The sequence below is a fragment of the Neophocaena asiaeorientalis genome, unplaced genomic scaffold (genome assembly GCF_003031525.2).
Source record: "Neophocaena asiaeorientalis asiaeorientalis breed wild unplaced genomic scaffold, Neophocaena_asiaeorientalis_V1.1 scaffold239, whole genome shotgun sequence".
NCBI classification, from domain to species: Eukaryota; Metazoa; Chordata; class Mammalia; order Artiodactyla; family Phocoenidae; genus Neophocaena; species Neophocaena asiaeorientalis.
The window spans coordinates 896974-914803 of NW_020175103.1; the positions used below are offsets into that span (position 1 = coordinate 896974).

The 17830-nt window shown below is 40.1% G+C and overlaps 3 protein-coding genes across 4 annotated transcripts in view; 2 read left to right on the forward strand and 1 right to left on the reverse strand.

Moving 5' to 3' along the window:
* Window positions 1–8805, reverse strand: part of LOC112412583 (histone H2B type 1-N) — an 11561-nt gene extending 2756 nt beyond the window's left edge. Inside the window, exons 1-2 of one of the 2 annotated variants that reach the window (XR_003005830.1) lie at window positions 8343–8805; window positions 1480–1674 (exon numbers count right to left, since the gene is read on the reverse strand). Coding sequence is in view for 1 of the 2 variants with exons in the window: in XM_024764325.1 (XP_024620093.1) it covers window positions 8366–8746 (381 nt within the window). In the remaining variant the exon portion in view is untranslated. Of the gene's footprint in view, window positions 1–35; window positions 1675–8342 lie in introns of those variants that run through there. The other variant, XM_024764325.1, reaches the window with a different exon arrangement.
* LOC112412572 (uncharacterized) overlaps window positions 1–14282 on the forward strand; it is a 28316-nt gene extending 14034 nt beyond the window's left edge. Inside the window, exon 4 of the mRNA XM_024764313.1 lies at window positions 13921–14282. Coding sequence (XP_024620081.1) covers window positions 13921–14241 — 321 coding nt within the window. The 3' untranslated portion in view covers window positions 14242–14282. The remainder of the gene's footprint in view (window positions 1–13920) is intronic.
* Window positions 9051–9523, forward strand: LOC112412579 (histone H2A type 1-D). Its single transcript, XM_024764320.1, has one exon. It carries the CDS (start codon window positions 9070–9072, stop codon window positions 9460–9462), a length of 393 nt encoding a protein of 130 aa, XP_024620088.1. The 5' UTR covers window positions 9051–9069; the 3' UTR covers window positions 9463–9523.
* Window positions 14283–17830: the final 3548 nt, after the last annotated feature.

Genomic DNA, 17830 nt, shown 5'->3' on the forward strand with positions numbered 1-17830 from the left:
AAAGGCCCCCGTTACCCAAAAAAAAAAAAAAAAAAAAAAAAAAAAAAAAAAAAAAAAAAAAAAGGACACTAGTCATATTGGAGTAGGACCTAACCACTTTCCAAGGACCTCATTTTAATTTAATTACCTCTTTAAAGACTCTATCCCTAAATATGGTTACATTCTGAGGGTTTAGCGAGGTGGGGGGAGGCAGATAAAATTCTCCCCATAATAGCTGCCTTACTTTAAATAGAACAGCCAATAGAAATCAGGGGTGTATGACTACCTTCCCCGGACTAGGCCTAGTTTTGGTTCTTTGGAATGAGGAGGACAAAAGAAACTAAGAATAAGGATAGGTTAATGTTTAAATGTCTACTTTAAAAATAACTACATTGTATCTATTGCAAATAATTAAGCAGCATTCAGGTCTCATCCACAGTGATACTTTAGCCTTTTACTTGGGCAAACCTGGATTGGTGACCCTCTGGGAGAATGAGTATAAAGGGTCTTCCCAGGGGGGGCTGCTGCTTCAGGGAGAGGCCTCTTCTTGTCTATTTCATTACTGCTTTCAAGGCAGAAATAATGGTCAGTTAAGAGATATAACAAGTCCATGTCTCACGTGGCGCGATTTCAGGGGGCAGGTTTCTCTCTGCTCCTTGGTGGTACATATTTCCAACAATTGAAATACAGGGTGTCTGCAAGCATTGTGTGAGTATAAGTTGCAATTTTCAAACACTGTCTTCTGGAAAAGTTACAGACAGAGCTTAGTTCGTCTTAATTTCAGTACTATAATCAACAGGCAGACTTTGCTATACGTGCTTGTTTCCCACAGGAAAGGCAAAAGTTATTAATTGTACGATGATGATAGGGTAGAGCTATAGGACCCTCCAAAGAGAATCCGACCAGTATTCTCCCAGAAAAAAAAAAAAAAATTGACTTTTTTTTTTTTTCCTGTTCTTGGGAACAAGAGGGAGAAACTTTTTTTTTTTTCAGATAAAGAATGGCATCTTTTTCACTATTAAAACAAATATGAATGAGTCATCTCCATTTGTTTTGAAAGAATTTAGTTTGATGATAACAAAAGACCACAAAATCTATCATTTGTATACTGATGGCCACTACCATGAGGCTTATAAACTGTCATTGATCCTCTAGCTATTTAGACAAAATACTCCCCTTCTCTGTGCATCAGTTTGTTCATCTAGAAAATAGGTATGGAATGAGAGTGGCCTTAAAGTTCTATTGCAGGCTATCATCTTCCTACATAGGATGGACTGAGGTCCGGGACACTGGAGCAGCAGGGCACGGTGCAGATTAATGGTATGTATTCTTCTATATTTCTTAACTCCATCAAATTACAACTGAAAAATTATTGAAAGTCATGGTTTGTGGTTTGTAGAGGTCTATGTTCCATGGTGTGGCCACTGTGAAAATTTAACACTAGGCTTGAAGTAAGCAACAACTACAGTCTGACGTAGCCTAAGGAGATAAGCATCCCACCTTAAGAAGTCAGGATGTTGTTCAGGGATTTCCCTCCACCAAGATTTTGGTTCCAACAAAAATATATCAGAGGATTGTCAGGATGGCAGAAGCGGAGAATCCATAGTAGATGTCATTCTGAGTGCTCTGATGAGGTTAATTGTTCTGATGACTTCAGAAGGATCCCTTCTCAAGCACGAAGTGATGGATGTAGCTCTGGAAAACAAGGCATAAGCAAAAGTTCAAGGAAAAAAAGATGTGACTGAAGAGATGGTAGCTTTGATAAAAATATCCTTGACAGTGAGGTGAAGGTGTTTGAATGTTAAGCTCTTTGGTGTGGACACTGCAAAAAAATGGAGCCAGAATGAAATGTCTAAACTTCAAGAGATTTGACTCAAATATAACCTATACTTTTTAAGGTATATCCTATTACCATTTACTGATAAGGTATTGCAGTTAATCTCTGTGTGTTTAAATTTTGGGCTTCACAGACACTTCATAAAAGTTATTGATTTCTTCAAATTTATAAACCTGATTTCTTGAACCAACAATACAGTGTTTAGTCTCTTCCTCTAGTCCTGTGACTAGTATTTATTTACATTCAATTCACCATCTCACTTCTTTGATCATGAACAACTAACCCACTATGGCAACTGATGTGCTAACTTGAGCATCGTTAGCAAGAAATTGAGTTATCACTGGACCAGAGGGTATGCCTGCAGTGACCCATATCAATTTTACACAACTGCATTTTAAAGATTTTAAGGATTGGAAGTCCTAGAGTAATTTATGGGTTGACATTTAGAAAAACATTTTAACAAATACTATACCTTGATCCTATGTCCAGTAATAGTAGAGTAGGCAACTCAGATAAACCCTGATGCCTAGAACAACTAGAAAACATCTGATTGAAGGGTCAGGCAGCTAGCAAGAAAATGAATTACAGAGCCAAGAATCAGAAAAAGAAGAAAGCCCAGGGTACTAGGCAGCTAGAAAATAAGAAAGGAAGAAAATCTCCATATACTATTGTGGAATGATCTTCAGGATATATATTTTAAAGGAAAAAAAAACAAAAACAAAAAAAACCCAAGGTAGAGAAAATTATGTGTAAGATGTTACTGTTTATCTAGTAGAGTGGTACTGGGACTTCCCTGGTGTTCTAGTGGTAAAGAATCTGCCTTCTAATGCAGAGGAAGCTGGTTCCATCCTGGTCAAGGAACTAAAGATCCCACATGCCAAGGGGCAACTAAGCTGGCGCGCCACAACTGCCGAGCTCGCACCCTTCAACTAGAGAGACTGCGTGCCGCAAACTACAGAGCCCACGTGCTCTGGAACCCGCACCACAACTACAGAGCCCACGCACCCTGGAGGCTGTGCGCCACAACTAGAGAGAGAAAACCCGCACACCACAACTAGAGAGAAGCCTGCACGCCACAATGAAAGATCCCGCATGCCTCAACGACGATCCCGCATGCCACAACTAAAACCCGAGGCGGCCAAATAAATAAATAAATATTAAAAAATATAATAGAGGGGAACTAAGAATACACAAATGTATGCTTATAATTAACAAACAAATAATTGGAAGTTAAATCACAACATTAAAAATTGTTATGAGAGAGGCTATAGGCTAAAGGAGAAAGACCTCTTTGAACATACCTCGATTTGACCTTGGAACTATGTAAAAATACTTTATGTAAGGATAAGGTTAAATTTTAAAAAGCCAAATCCCTAAACATAACAGCAAAATGAAGCAAATGGATCTGTGTATTCAGATGGTAGCATAAGCACACAGGAAATTATTTCCAAATAATTTGAAAAACAGTGAATCAAACAGTTCTAGTGTGACATAATTTATTAAGGCAGCAGTTCTCAAAGTTTTCGACCCATGCACGTTTTAAAAGTATTGAGGATCCAAAGAATTTGTGTTTCTGTAGGTTACTACTATTGATATTTACCTTATTAGAAGTTAAAACTGAAAGAATATTTGTTTTATTAATTCATTTAAAAATTACAATAAAGCCTTTTCAACATACATATTTTATGAAGATAGCTACATTTTTCAAAATTAAAAAATTAGTAAGAAGATTAGCACTGTTCTATATTTTGCAAGTATCTTTTAAATAAATTTCAGGATAATTATGAAAATAATTTTAGCTTCACACACCCATTAAAAGGATCTCAGGGGACTTTCCTCGTGGCGCAGTGGTTGAGAGTCCGCCTGCCGATGGAGAGGACACGGGTTCGTGCCCCGGTCCGGGAAGATCTCACATGCCGCGGAGCGGCTGGGCCCGTGAGCCATGGCCGCTGAGCCTGCGCGTCTGGAGCCTGTGCTCCGCAACGGGAGAGGCCACAACAGTGAGAGGCCCGCGTAAGGCAAGAAAAAAAAAAAAGGATCTCAAGGACCCCCAGGGGTCCCCAGACCACATTTTGAGAATCACTGCCTTTAGGACAAAGAGAAAGCTAACATTTTATTTATTTATTTAGTAACCACATTGTTGGTGGTAGTGTTGGGGATGGCTGTGGCAGAAGCTGGTACAAAGGACAATTTGAGAATGCCTTGGGAATTAGTGTTTGGATTGATTTCCAACAATGGCAATCATTAAAATGCAATTTGCTCTCCTGAAATTTTATTGAACAAAGCATCAGCGAGTTTCTCAGGGAGCTCTTTTTTGAGACTTGATCCTATAGCATTGCAGGAGGTGGAGTTTCCCCTAATATAAGTACAACAGAACCTTAAGACTGTAAAGCCAGGCACTTTCTGGAGAAGAAGATGCTCATCTCAGTGACACAGGGCACAAAGACTTTGGAAAAGATGAATAGTGAGACACACCAGGTAAACTTCTTATTCAGCTCATCACAGTATTTGTCCCAATTGCTTATTATGGATTCATGGCTTTTACATGCTGAATCTATTCCAGTAAACTACAACTGTTCTGTTTGTTTAGTTTTAATTCTCAAGTTAGCACTACTTACACCATGGGGATTCTTTCGGGCTTTCTTGCCACTCTCATCTTAACTCTATTGTTACTCCAAACATGGGAGATCATCCTTGCTTTCAGTGAGCATGGTGTTCTAGACCCATCAGAATTTCCCTTGTCTCAAAACTTGTAATCAGTTCCTCTTCAAGGAATTTAGTTTCTTGAATAGAGGTGGAAATCTCCATACCAGGGTTTTGCGTGATGCACCTGGCTGCATCAGATGACTTTGAGAACACTATGATGATAGATTAAAAACCCTGTTTTTAAACGCTAAGTGCCTGTTACTCTTTTCACAGAAAGTCCTTTATCTTATCCCCAAATAAATTTTTTTTTTCAATCAAACTCACTTTTCTTCTTGAGCTGATAGCTTCACTCTTCTCTGCCATATAAAATTTCACCTCACCAAGGTTAATTTACTAGATTTGGGGCTGCTTATCTAAACAATGTGTTTAAAAAACAGTATTATTAAAAATTTTATAAAACATACAATGGACTTTTATCCAGATATATATTTCTAAGATACACATAATACATTAGTAATTTTAATATTTCACTTTGAGCTTTTGGAAGAATTAATATAGTCCACAGCTCATAAACATGACAATGCTCTTACTATGTTTTCTTTTTGCAATGCATTGTCCCAAATGATTCTCCCAGTCATTATCATCTGTACACCAGTTATTTTAAAAGAAAATGAACTCTTAATTTTTCCAACACTCTCCACTTTCTGATTATTCTATTAATTCCATTAAATATAATAAAAATATAATAGAAATTAAAACTTAATATATATGTGTGCATGTATAAAGTGTATCCTGGCTAATGGAATGGTATAGCTAAAAATCTCAAAGGTTTGGCTCTCTACTCTCCATCTCACTGCTCTGTACCAAGAGCCTAAAATAATCAGACACTAGACGGTCAATGCTTTTATATTTTTTGTCACCCTCTTGGAGTAAGAGTGTTGGAAAATTAAAATATAACATATTTTAGTAATGTGTGTATAAATAAAACATATTTTATGTGTATATTATATATATATGCATAAATATATATATACATACATGCACACACTCATATTATGGTATAATTACTTTAATTGCAGGCAGCATTGAATTTCAATTTCTTAAGATTTTTGGTCAAATACAGCTATTTGGCCAAATACAAATACATTAAAACATACAGAGTTATCTTAATATTTCACTAGTTTATTTTCAAGATATCAGTTTAAAATGTTGGGGAAGAATTAAATTAAAACGAAGCTACAATCAAATTAATACAATCAAATTAATATCAATAATTATTTTTTAAGGGCTTCCCTGGTGGCACAGTGATTATCCGCCTGCCAATGCAGGGCACAGGGGGTCCAGCCCTGGTCCGGGAAGATCCCACACGCCGCGGAGCAACTAATCCCATGCACCACTACTACTGAGCCTGCTCTCTAGAGCCTGCGAGCCACAACTACTGAGCCCGCGTACCACAACTACTGAAGCCCGCGTGCCTAGAGCCCATGCTCCGCAGCAGAAGAGGCCACCGCAGTGATAGGACGGTGCACCGCAGCAAGGAGTGGCCCCCTCTGGCCGCAACTAGAGAAAGACCACGCGCAGCAACAAAGACCCAAAAGAGCCAAAAATAAATAAATACAATGAGCATCTGAGGTAGTATTTGTTGGTCTCATTCCACACATGAGGAAAATAAGGCAAAAAATAAAATTAACTTAGCAATGTTATGCACATAAAATTTCTTTAAAAAATTATTTTTTAAAAGTCCAGTGTTACATTTATACAATGTCACGTACCGAATTTGAGTGGGATATTTTTATACAGTTCATATTCTCAAAACACTGTTCCACAAGAACCAACTAGTAAAAGACACTGATATATCTGAGCTATATTTTAGGTGCAACTCCAGAGTCACATCACATATACATATTCCTAGTATTAAATGAGGTGTAACTTTATAGTTTTCTTTTTTTTTCTTGGACATGTGCAAGGACTTTAGAAATTAAAGCAGACACGATATAAAAAGTCATTTTTTGGGCCCGTGAGCCATGGCCACTGAGCCTGCGCGTCCGGAGCCTGTGCTCCGCAACGAGAGGCCACAACAGTGAGAAAGAATTCAAACATATTAAAAAAAATCCCTTAATTTATTAATGGATATTTTTCTTCATTCTAAGCACATGAGGAAATCCTCTGGGAAATATTTTGTCTCTATCTTTTATTATAACATACATTAAAATTATTCTTTTTAATATGCCTAATATAAAAAGTCAGAAATTTGAAATTATAAATACCTAGAAAAAATAATATAATACACTTTGCAAATATGTAGGTCATACTTATTAATTCTGAATGTAAGCCCTTAAGCAAAGACTCAGAGTAGTTTCCCCGTCGTAACACTTTAGTCCTTAAGAGACTTTTCATGGCTAGTCACTCATTTGTCTTGGCATACTGCAAATTAAATATATTAGGTCACCTATGTATTTTCATATGCAATATGAACAAATGGTAATTTTTACATCAAGTGGTCACTTTGTAGAATAACATACTTTTTTGGGGAAGCATTTCCATGCTGATTCCCTGTAAAGACTAAAATAGTTTTAAATATGCCATTCATTCCTAAGGGTCTAAAATGAAGAGATGGATTTTGGTTTCCCGAACTGAGGGTAGGGAAACAGCCCTTCTCTATTTTTAAAAAATTTATTCCGATTAATAGAGAAACAGTAAATGCAAGTGACATGCAGAAAGAAAGAAAACATGGAGAGGATCCTCACAGTATAGGCAGGAGTAGGACCTAATCTCTCCCATACAGAGAAATTTCACTCAGAGAAATTAGGGAGTGGAGAAAGTGGCAGAGTTCTTCCAACAAAGCCGCGTGGCCCAGAAATCTCCCAATTAGGATAGACTCACGAGGGACACCGTTGGTAAACTTCAAACTGCGCGCGCAGCGTCTGGATTGGCTATCGATAAACGTGGCACCTGGTTGATGTGTGCGATAATTTGAATTGGATTCTCACTTCCATTTGTTTTTCTTCTGCCTTTCTAACTTAATATTTGGCAAACCCAAACCCAGGGAAAGGGGAGGAGAGCCAGCACCTCTCCCCAAAGAAAACATAAGTTAATCAAACGATTGGTACCTTTCTTACTGTGTGCCAAGCAATTCATTAGTCAGGTATGTATACGTTAAAATTAAGGATGAAAGACTTCCCTGGTGGCGCAGTGGTTGAGAGTCCGCCTGCCGACGCAGGGGTCACGGGTTCGTGCCCCGGTCCGGGAAGATCCCACATGCCGCCATGGCCACTGGGCCTGCGCGTCCGGAGCCTGTGCTCCGCAACGGGAGAGGCCGCAACAGTAAGAGGCCCGCGTACCACACACACAAAAAAAAAGTTAAGGATAGAGCGCTCAAGCCATTGTTAGCAAAAACTTCTGCCGGGTTCAAACTTAAAGGCGAGCGGATTTTCCTTTGGGACAAAGTGCATTTTGCCTTCTTCACTACATGTGTCTGATAATGAACCTCCCCCTTCTCGACATAAAAACATATAAAAATATCTCGAGTATTGCTGCAGCACCACCTACATTGTAGTGGAAGTAATTTCTAACAAGATGAAAATGAGGAAACGCGAACAGAAGGAAGACTAAATGAAGACAGAAAAGATGACCATCTGCAAACCAAAGAGAGAAGCCTCAGAATAAACCACCCCTGCTGACAGCAAATCTTGGCCCTCTGGCTTCCAGAACTGCCAGAAAATAAATCTGTTTAAAGACCAAAAAAAAAATAAAAGGAATCGCAGAACTTGTTATACTTTGCACCAAATAACAAACACCTGCTGCATAAAGTGAGTGCCACTTCTCTTCAGAAGATTGAGTGGCTCTGAAAAGAGCCTTTGGGGTGTGGGCCTAGCCTTACCGCTCGCTCCGCTGCGGCCTGGCTCATTTGGAGCTGGTGTACTTGGTGACGGCCTTGGTGCCCTCGGACACGGCGTGCTTGGCCAGCTCGCCGGGCAGCAGCAAGCGCACGGCCGTCTGGATCTCCCTGGAGGTGATGGTCGAGCGCTTGTTGTAATGCGCCAGGCGCGACGCCTCGCCCGCGATGCGCTCGAAGATGTCGTTAACGAACGAGTTCATGATGCCCATGGCCTTGGACGAGATGCCGGTGTCCGGGTGGACCTGCTTTAGCACCTTGTACACGTACACGGAGTAGCTCTCCTTGCGGCTGCGCTTGCGCTTCTTGCCGTCCTTCTTCTGAGCCTTGGTCACCGCCTTCTTGGAGCCCTTCTTCGGGGCCGGAGCAGACTTGGAGGGTTCAGGCATGGTGCGGAGTTAACTGCCAAGCAGTTCAAAAATAACAGGAAGAACAAGAAACAGGCTGAGCCCTCTTCCTTCACAGCTTCTTAAACAAAGGAGGCAGTGAGTAAAGTCGAGCGTCTGATTGGTGGTGAATCCTGGAAACAGCGCGTAACAGTTTTGTCCAATCAAAATAGGTGTATTTCAAAATCCGATTTCATTGGGTTAAATAAAACTAGTTTTAGCCAATGGTACACCTTCATTTTCGCGCCCAGTGAAAATTATAAGTAGAGTAGCTCTCGCTGTATCTATTCAGACCTAACTCATATTGGTGGGTTTCTACTTTCAGTATGTCTGGACGTGGCAAGCAAGGAGGCAAAGCTCGCGCCAAGGCCAAGACTCGCTCCTCGCGGGCCGGGCTCCAGTTCCCCGTGGGCCGAGTGCACCGCTTGCTCCGCAAGGGCAACTACTCCGAGCGGGTCGGGGCCGGCGCGCCGGTGTACCTTGCGGCCGTGTTGGAGTACCTGACGGCCGAGATCCTGGAGCTGGCGGGCAACGCGGCCCGCGACAACAAGAAGACGCGCATCATCCCGCGCCACCTGCAGCTGGCCATCCGCAACGACGAGGAGCTCAACAAGTTGCTGGGTAAAGTCACTATTGCTCAGGGCGGTGTCCTGCCCAACATCCAGGCGGTGCTGCTGCCCAAAAAGACCGAGAGCCACCACAAGGCCAAGGGCAAGTAGAAGTTCGTCGTTCTTTGCAACTCAAATCTTTCCAAACCAAAAGGCTCTTTTCAGAGCCACCCACCTTATCAACAAAAGGAGCTGTGCTTTCAAAGTCGCATTGTTTTGGAAAGCAAGATGCTGTTGAAAATTAATCCTAGAACAAAGTTTGGCTAAGTCATTTGCATCTAGGTTATTTTCCCCAGAGTACCTTAAATGCCTTCCAAAAAGCAAAACATTTGCTTACATAATTTAGGTTAAACTTATGAGCAAAATTAACATCCCTGTGATTCCTCTACAGGGGCAAGTGTCCATCTGAGATTAAAAAAAACTTAGCACCATCCGACTTTGGCTTACCTTCCCTTCTAATTCAATTCAGTCTTACTGTGCACCACACATCCTCCTAAATGGGAATGGGGTAGTAATCCAGACAGGTAAACTACTTGTTTAAAAGTAACTTCAGGCAGAGAACACATTTCATAATGGACTGTTTACATCAATGATGGTGAAGTAAAGGCGGTTTGGAACTGCATTAGGAAGAGGGTGTGTCTTAAATAGGAAAGGTCGACATTGTAAATCACTTATCAGGTTCTTATAGTCCTAGTGCTGTCAGTGATTTTTGCTTCCCCTTTACCCCACCATCATCTCTCTCACCTTCTCTCAGATCACCAAGTCACCCTAGCTAGAGAGGGCCTTCGATTCCTCTCCACATCAGCTCATGAGTACATTTTGAATACATTTTAATGAAAATGAATTTCTTATGAATACATTTTCTTATGAATACATACAATTTCTTATGAATACATTTTAATGAAAATGAATTTCTATGGCATTCCTAGTCCATTAGAATAGGTTTTCTGAGTCTCCTGAAATATTTGTTTTATACACACACACATACACACACACACACACACACACACAGGCCCTCTGCAGTGGAAGGGCCTAGTTCTAACCATTGGACTGCCAGGGAATTCCCAGTATATCCTATATTTAAATCTGAACCTCAATCACATGTAAATAATATTCATTGGAATAAAAGTGACCTCAGCAGTCACAAACAGGACGTAAATGTTACCTTTTTTCCCTTTTCTTTTTGGCTTCATTATTTGATGTTGGAAGACCCGAATCCTGATTTCAGTGAATCTAATTATTCAACTTTTCCCTCTTAAAAACTCATCTGCGGGACTTCCCATGTGGTCCAGTTGTGAAGAATCCGGCTTCCAATTCAGGGGACGCGGGTTCGATCCCTGGTCAGGGAACTAAGATCCTACATGCCACATGCTGCTGGACAACTAAGCCCGCGCTCTGCAACTAGAGAGAGAAAACCGGCACGCCACAACTAGAGAGAAGCCCGCGCGCCGCAACAAAAGATCCCGAGCACCGCAACTAAGACCCGACGCAGCCAAAAAATAAAAAAAATTAAGAAAAGAAAGTCATCTGCATTACTTGAGTCTGTATATTTTAAACAACTATATCTCAGAAGTAGAACTGTCAAGTAGAGTAAGTGATACAGCTCCAAGGAAGGCCTATGAGTTCTTTCAATTTTTAATAATAAAATATGCTGTTGTTATCATCGTTTTTGATATTGATCATGCAGTTACTAACACTTGCTTCATTGCATCATTCTATTCCCCATGGCAAGAACCACCACATTGTTAAAATAATGCCTTTACAATTATTGATGTGGTTTTGATTGATAAAATCAATGAACCTATAATCAAATAGTTGATAAATGAATACAAATTTTTGTTTTAAATAAAATAAAATATTCAAGTGTGATATGTCATTGCTTATAATTCCACGTGTTAACTGAGTTTTTTAAATTAATGGACTATTAACCCAACTTCATTGGATAAAGCACTTACTGTTCTTTACTATCTACATAATCAGAAAAAAGTAAAACTTGTATTTAAAAATGGAGATAACAAAACTTTCCAAAAATCTTGCCAAAATAATTTAGATATTTCTAATTTCAATTAGATCCTGAAGAACTTTTTAGGACTCCATAGTTTATATTGTAAAGTTGTTTTCATAAGAGGTACAGTTCAATTTTAGTAGCACAAGATTTATGAAAGTATTATTTAAACTTTATTCCTGGAGTTGGTCTTCCCATTAATTTCCCTTTCTGCAGACTCTGGACTACCATGAAAGAACCTAACAGTATCTTCCCATAATAGATTTGTTATATATTGTCGGGGAGCAAGGATTTTCCTCTACCCTTCTAAGGTTCTTTTAGCTGGTCTAATCATCAAATTGACATGAGATAGATTAACAGGAGAAAGTCAAGTTTAATTTCATACATACGGAAACCCCACATACATGAGAAGTTCAAAAACAGAAAGGTAAATATGCCTTCCTGAGCTAAGGAATGGCTTAGTGGCTTCCAAGCACAAGAGGATAATTCACATGGACAATAAGAGGAAAATCAAATATTGGGTAATTAGTTTGCCCTGCCATGCAGCTGGCTCACTCAGATAAAATTTTTCTCCAGTAATAATTCTCATAGTGGGAAAGACCCCCAATTCAAATCCTTCTAAGTAGTTAAGGGAGGGGCAGAAATTTATCTTGAGATTGCAGGATCTCAATTGCCTTTACCTCAAAATAATCAATGTGCAAATGTGGCACATTTTGGGGAGCTCATTCTGCACACTTTTGGTATCTTATCCATTAGTGTACAAATTCCTTTAGAGTGGAGACTGGGTTTTATTCATATTTGCATATCCCCAGATCCTATTTCAATGACAAGCCCATAAAATATAGTCCGAAAAATTCTGTTAATTTTATAATAATAAAAATCCTTATAAACTAAATAAGTGATATAAATAAAGGCAAAAAAGAAGTTGAAAGTTAAACAAGGATGAGATCACATGGAGGAAAATGTAGGGATTTTCAAATGAATAACTTCAAAGTAGCTAAACTGGAGGAAGGAGCCTAAATATCAGAGGGGTCCAACGAGCAAAGACCAGTTGTAAAGAGTTACACTGCCTTTTCACTTCATGATATTAATTCATCTGTAAAAAAAAATTGATCTGCATGACCTTATTAATTTGGTGTACCTCCTACTTCCTTCTCCAGTCTAGCAACAGTCTCACATTTAAATAAATGCTACTGATGTTAATGGATATTAATTACCTGGTGGAATAATGAAGACACTGAATGATTTTGGGGACCAGTAACTTGGAAGAAGGCAGGGACTCTGGACAAGGGGCAGACACTAAGTATAGAGAATTAGGGAGCCTTCAACAATACGAATCTCTGAGGCTCCCAAACAATGCCTTTCCCCTAAGGTTGTTTTTTGTGGTTTTTATAAATTTCTCCTCTTCCAGACCTTTATCTATGCTTACTATTTCAATTGTTTATATGAAAACATTAGTTTCACTGGTTCTGTGGCTGACACCCTGCTGTAATTAAAAAAAAAAAAAAAAAAACAGACTAACAAGAGAAAAACAAAGTGTAATACTGTGTACGTCTCATCTATACATGGAATAAACAGAGGGGAACTAAGTAAAACTCCCAGAAGTGGCCCGAACCGCCACTTTAAATATCATCTTCAGCTAAAGACAAAAGACATGGGTGTGTGTGTGGGGGGGGCTGTTGTAGGAGGTGACCCAGAAGAGCACAGTAAACAAGGGGAGGCCGATTAAATCCTGCACCTTCTCCATTGGTAAGTTTCTTGTGAGTTATCTTTCTCTTCCTGGCACATTGAGTGAGTACCCTTACAAATGGAGATTTCTCATATAAATGTAAATTTCCCTTAAAAAGGGGTAAATTTTATTCTGTTTTTAGAGCTTCTGTATCTGCTTTTTCTCAGAAACAATCCGCTCAAAATAATCCTTATGCTAAAGGATATTTGGGAGTGGTGTATTCTGCTATCCTTCATTAGAAATATCAGTATAGTATATACCCAAGTAGAGTGAAGACGTAAATTTTTCTTAAATGGAAAAAAATGATTTATTAAAAAAAAACAACTGGCTGCTAGGGAGTTGGTTAAAACTGTATTAAAGAGCATTCATAAGAATAACAAGCAGACATAAAAAATGTATTTTCTCTTTAAATAAGGGAAATTGGTTAAAATGTAATCAGAGGTTCCAAAATGCCATTTGAGGCATTGCATACATTTTCTTTGAAGGAATATGTGTTTTTATCTGTTCACCAAAATATTGATACGAAATTAGCTACCAGCAATGATCTATGTGTGGTGAGATAACGAGTTTTACCCTTTTCCACAATATTTATGTTTTGCGTTCGCATTCAAAAGCAATTGTTAAAGCCTTAAACACGGTAACAAAATAGTTGCCACCGTGTGAAACACAGTACAAAGGAACAATAAAAGCTTTTTTTTTTTGGTCAAATTCCCCTCCCCCCTCCCGGGGCGGGACTTCCCGCTACCTTTCTTCAGGTTCTCAGTTCGGTCCGCCAACGGACGTATAAAGGCCTGCATCTGGGCGACCTGGAAGTTAATCTTTGTTAATCCTCCAGGTTTTCGGCATGTCTGGTCGTGGCAAAGGCGGTAAGGGCCTTGGAAAAGGAGGCGCTAAGCGTCATCGCAAAGTTCTGCGCGATAACATCCAGGGCATTACGAAGCCCGCTATTCGCCGTCTAGCCCGGCGTGGAGGTGTGAAGCGTATTTCTGGTCTCATCTACGAGGAGACGCGCGGGGTGCTGAAGGTGTTTCTGGAAAATGTAATCCGGGACGCTGTCACCTACACAGAGCACGCCAAGCGCAAGACTGTTACCGCCATGGACGTGGTCTACGCGCTCAAGCGCCAGGGACGCACTCTCTACGGCTTCGGCGGCTGAGTGTTCGCGCTCTTTGGTCAACAAAAGGCCCTTTTCAGGGCCCCCATCTTTTCATCTGAGGAGCCGTGATGCTGGTTTGTTTTGAGCTTGCTTTTTTACGCTTCACATTCTCTACACCCTTAGGCTCTTAGCTTTGCTCCTTACTCTTAACTGTTTAGGAGCACAAGTTACACCCTTTACTGTGAAAGTTTCTTTGCTGGAGCACAGAAAGCTTAGATGGTCATAAGCTGGAAGCAAACGGGCCACCCAAATACATATGACTTGAGAGTTTTGCCAGAGTGGCATTTCTCTTTGCAGATGGAGTGCAAGCGATTGTTTAGAAAGGGATGGAAAAGAAGTGCACCTGGCTCCTCACTAATTAGTAGCATATTTAGTATACATAAACGATTCGATCACAATAACCTATTCTAGCTCCATGTGTCCTGCTCAAGAAACAAGCCCGTGGCTGTTAAATAGCCTTTAACACTCCAGTATGGAAGGCCGATAAAGGGCAGGCTCACTGTAAAATCTCAGAGTAGTTGGTGAGGGTGGGATGTGATTAAAAGGCATTTCAACTAAATTATAAAAGAAACAAGGTCGCATTACAGAAATGTTCTCTGCGGTGAAAAAATACCGGCAGCCCTCTAAGCTAGGAGAACTAATTAAAATAAAATCTTTGGTAGAGTTTTTCCTAACAGATTAGGAAATCCAGACCTAACCTCAAAGGAGGCCTTAGTATCTTCCCACAGGTCTTAGAAGCTATAGGAAAAAACCCAAAGCCAAAGGTGAAAGCTTGACTAATGCAGAGACACAGACTAAAGGACAATTGCCCACATGTACAAAAAATGAGAAAACAATGACCAGATTTACATATTTTATAGCTGAAGTTAAAAATTCCCTTGCCTCACCAGTAAATCTTCATAATGTCAAGTGCTAAATACTCATCTAGCCAGTAAGATACCTTCCCACAGGACAGTGGGGAGTCAAATGTGGAAGTAGGAAAAATATTAAGGAAACTGAAGCCAGTAACCTAGGGGAGAGAAGACGGTCCTCAAGCCAGGGTGGTAGCATAGTGGTACAGAGAATTGATGTTTCCATAAATATTTTGAAGGCAAAATCAAGAGGATTTCTAGAAGAATTGAATGGACAAGAATGAAGTAATTATCAACTAAATGGGGGAGTGTTTTAATGAAAGATTAGGAGGGGGGAATACTAAGGATTCTATTTTGGACATGTTAACTTTAAGATGTCAAATATCCATGTGAAGAAAAAATATAGGGAACTGTGGGGAATTCTCTGGCTGTCCAGTGGTTCAGACTCGGTGCTTTCACTGCTGAGGCCTGGGTTCAATCCCTAGTGGGGGAACTAAGGTACTGCAATCCACTCGCCCCCAACCCCCACGCAAAAAAAAAAAAAAGAAAAGAAAAAGAGAAAGAAATTGGGTGTATGTCTGTCTGGAGTTTAGGAGAGAAGCCTGGGTTGGCAATATAAAATTGGAAATCATTAATGTACAGATGGCATTGAAAGTCTGAACTTGGTGAGATCTTCAAGCGAGTGAGTACAGAAAAAGAAGTAGTAAAAACTTAGCCCTGTATCCCCCAACATTAAGGGTCTGGGGAGAAGAGATGAGCTAACAATAGATACAGAGCCTCCGGTAAGAGAACCAAGTGAAGAAAGTATATCAAAGAGAAATTGTATGCTCAATTATGTCAGTGTTTCCAATAGGTCAAAAAAAATGAAGACTAATAATTGGCCATTGGATGTAGAAAAATGATTGTATATTAGTTTATTTTCTGTCTTTCCCTAGTAAAAAGAGACTTTTTTTCCTTGCTGTATCACTAGTGCCAAGTACAATGCTTGAAGCACAGCAGTCATTCAGTAATATTAATGAATAAATGAATTAATTAACTAACATTCCTGATGCTATCAACTGAGAGCTTCCCTGTATACTCACTAGGTTAGAGTTCTGAACAAGCAATGAAACTGTGTTAAGTAATACATGCTGATTCTCAGGGTATTTAGTCACGATACTTTTTTCTATTTGTTAAGGTTTTAGTGTAGACTATGTTGTGTTTTGTGTTTTTTGTTTTGTCTGCATTGGGTCTTTGTCGCTGCGCATGGGGTTTCTTCAGTTGTGGCAAGCAGGGGAGCGGAGGCTACTCTCTGTTGCAGTAAGTGGGCCTCCCATTGCGGCGCCTCCTGTTGTGGAGTATGGGTTCCAGGAGCATGAGCCTCAGTAGTTGCAGCATGCCGGTTCAGCAGTTGCAGCACGTGGGCCCTAGAGCGTGCGGGCTTCAGTAGTTGTGGTGCACGGGCTCAGCGGTTGTGGCTCTCGGGCTCCAGAGTGCAGTGTCAGCAGCTGTGGCACACGGGCTTAGCCGCTCTGCAGTATGTGGGATCCTCCCCGACCAGGGATGGAACGCGTGTTCCCTGCATTGGCAGGCAGATCACCAACTACTGCGCCACCAGGGAACTCCTATGGTTTCTTTTTTAAGGGTAGTTTTCCCAGTACAGCTGGAAAGGAAAGCCAAGAAGGTGTCCTTGGTTTCTGATGTCTCGATTCTATAACCGCTGAACCTAGCAGATGTTTACAGCAAGAGCATTTTATGCAACAAACTTTAATCCATCAACCACAGATAAAATAAACCCATGAATTTTGAACTAAATCCTCTCTTGGGAGAAAGGTAAGGACTTGAACTCCTTGACAGGCCCTCTCATTGCAACAAAGGATGATTGATCTTTTGTCCCTTAATTTGGGTCTGAGCTTTGGGTCTGAGAGTTCCACAGCCTTTGAGAGCATTCTCTTAAAGTTGAAATTGATGAAAAGATGGTATTAAAACACCGAGATTTCCCCTTAGATTTGAAAAGGCCTGTGGGACCAGTAGAAGTGGGAAATGCTAATGAGTTGTATTTGAGGTGACCCAATCCTACAGATTCTGATTAACTGGTCTAGGGAAAGACCAGTTATTATTTAAACAAACAACTTTTTCATAGTAATTCTTATGTGCCTTCACATAAGAGACAGATCTTTTGTCCACATGATGTCTGGGTTTCTCTTTGGAAGTGAAATTCTATGGCTATTCAGAAAAAATGAGATGAGGTTGATAGAAAGTGAGAAAGACAAAGACAAAAATCACAGCAAACCTATCCAGTTATGCTGTGATCATCCTCAGAAGGCTAAGGAAGGCTCCTCCTGCCTTTTATTTACCACCCAGAATGTGAGTACAAACGAACAGGTGTGACACTGTAGGAATAATCAAGATAATATCTCCAAGTGCAAAAACTGGTTCAAAAAACATATTGACTTTAGGGTATTTCCCATGGCCCCATAACAGACTAGAGAATCTCATCTGGAATGTGGTTGTGATGCAATTAGGGATGAGGCATAGATGAGTAATAACTGCTTCACTTTGCACTTACTATTTGTCAGGCACTGGTACTTAAGTACTTTTCATTTATCAACTCATTAATCCTCAGAACAATCCTTTGAGCGAGGTATCAATATCATTATCACACAATTGTATAAATGGAGAAACTAAGGCCCAGAAAAGATGTGTAACTTAACCCGTTCTCACCACAGGAGAATGGCGGTACAGGTTTAATCCCAAGC

Excerpts from the sequence above, each read along its gene's own strand:
- LOC112412579 (XM_024764320.1), top strand. The coding sequence starts at position 9,070 with ATGTCTGGACGTGGCAAGCAAGGAGGCAAAGCTCGCGCCAAGGCCAAG.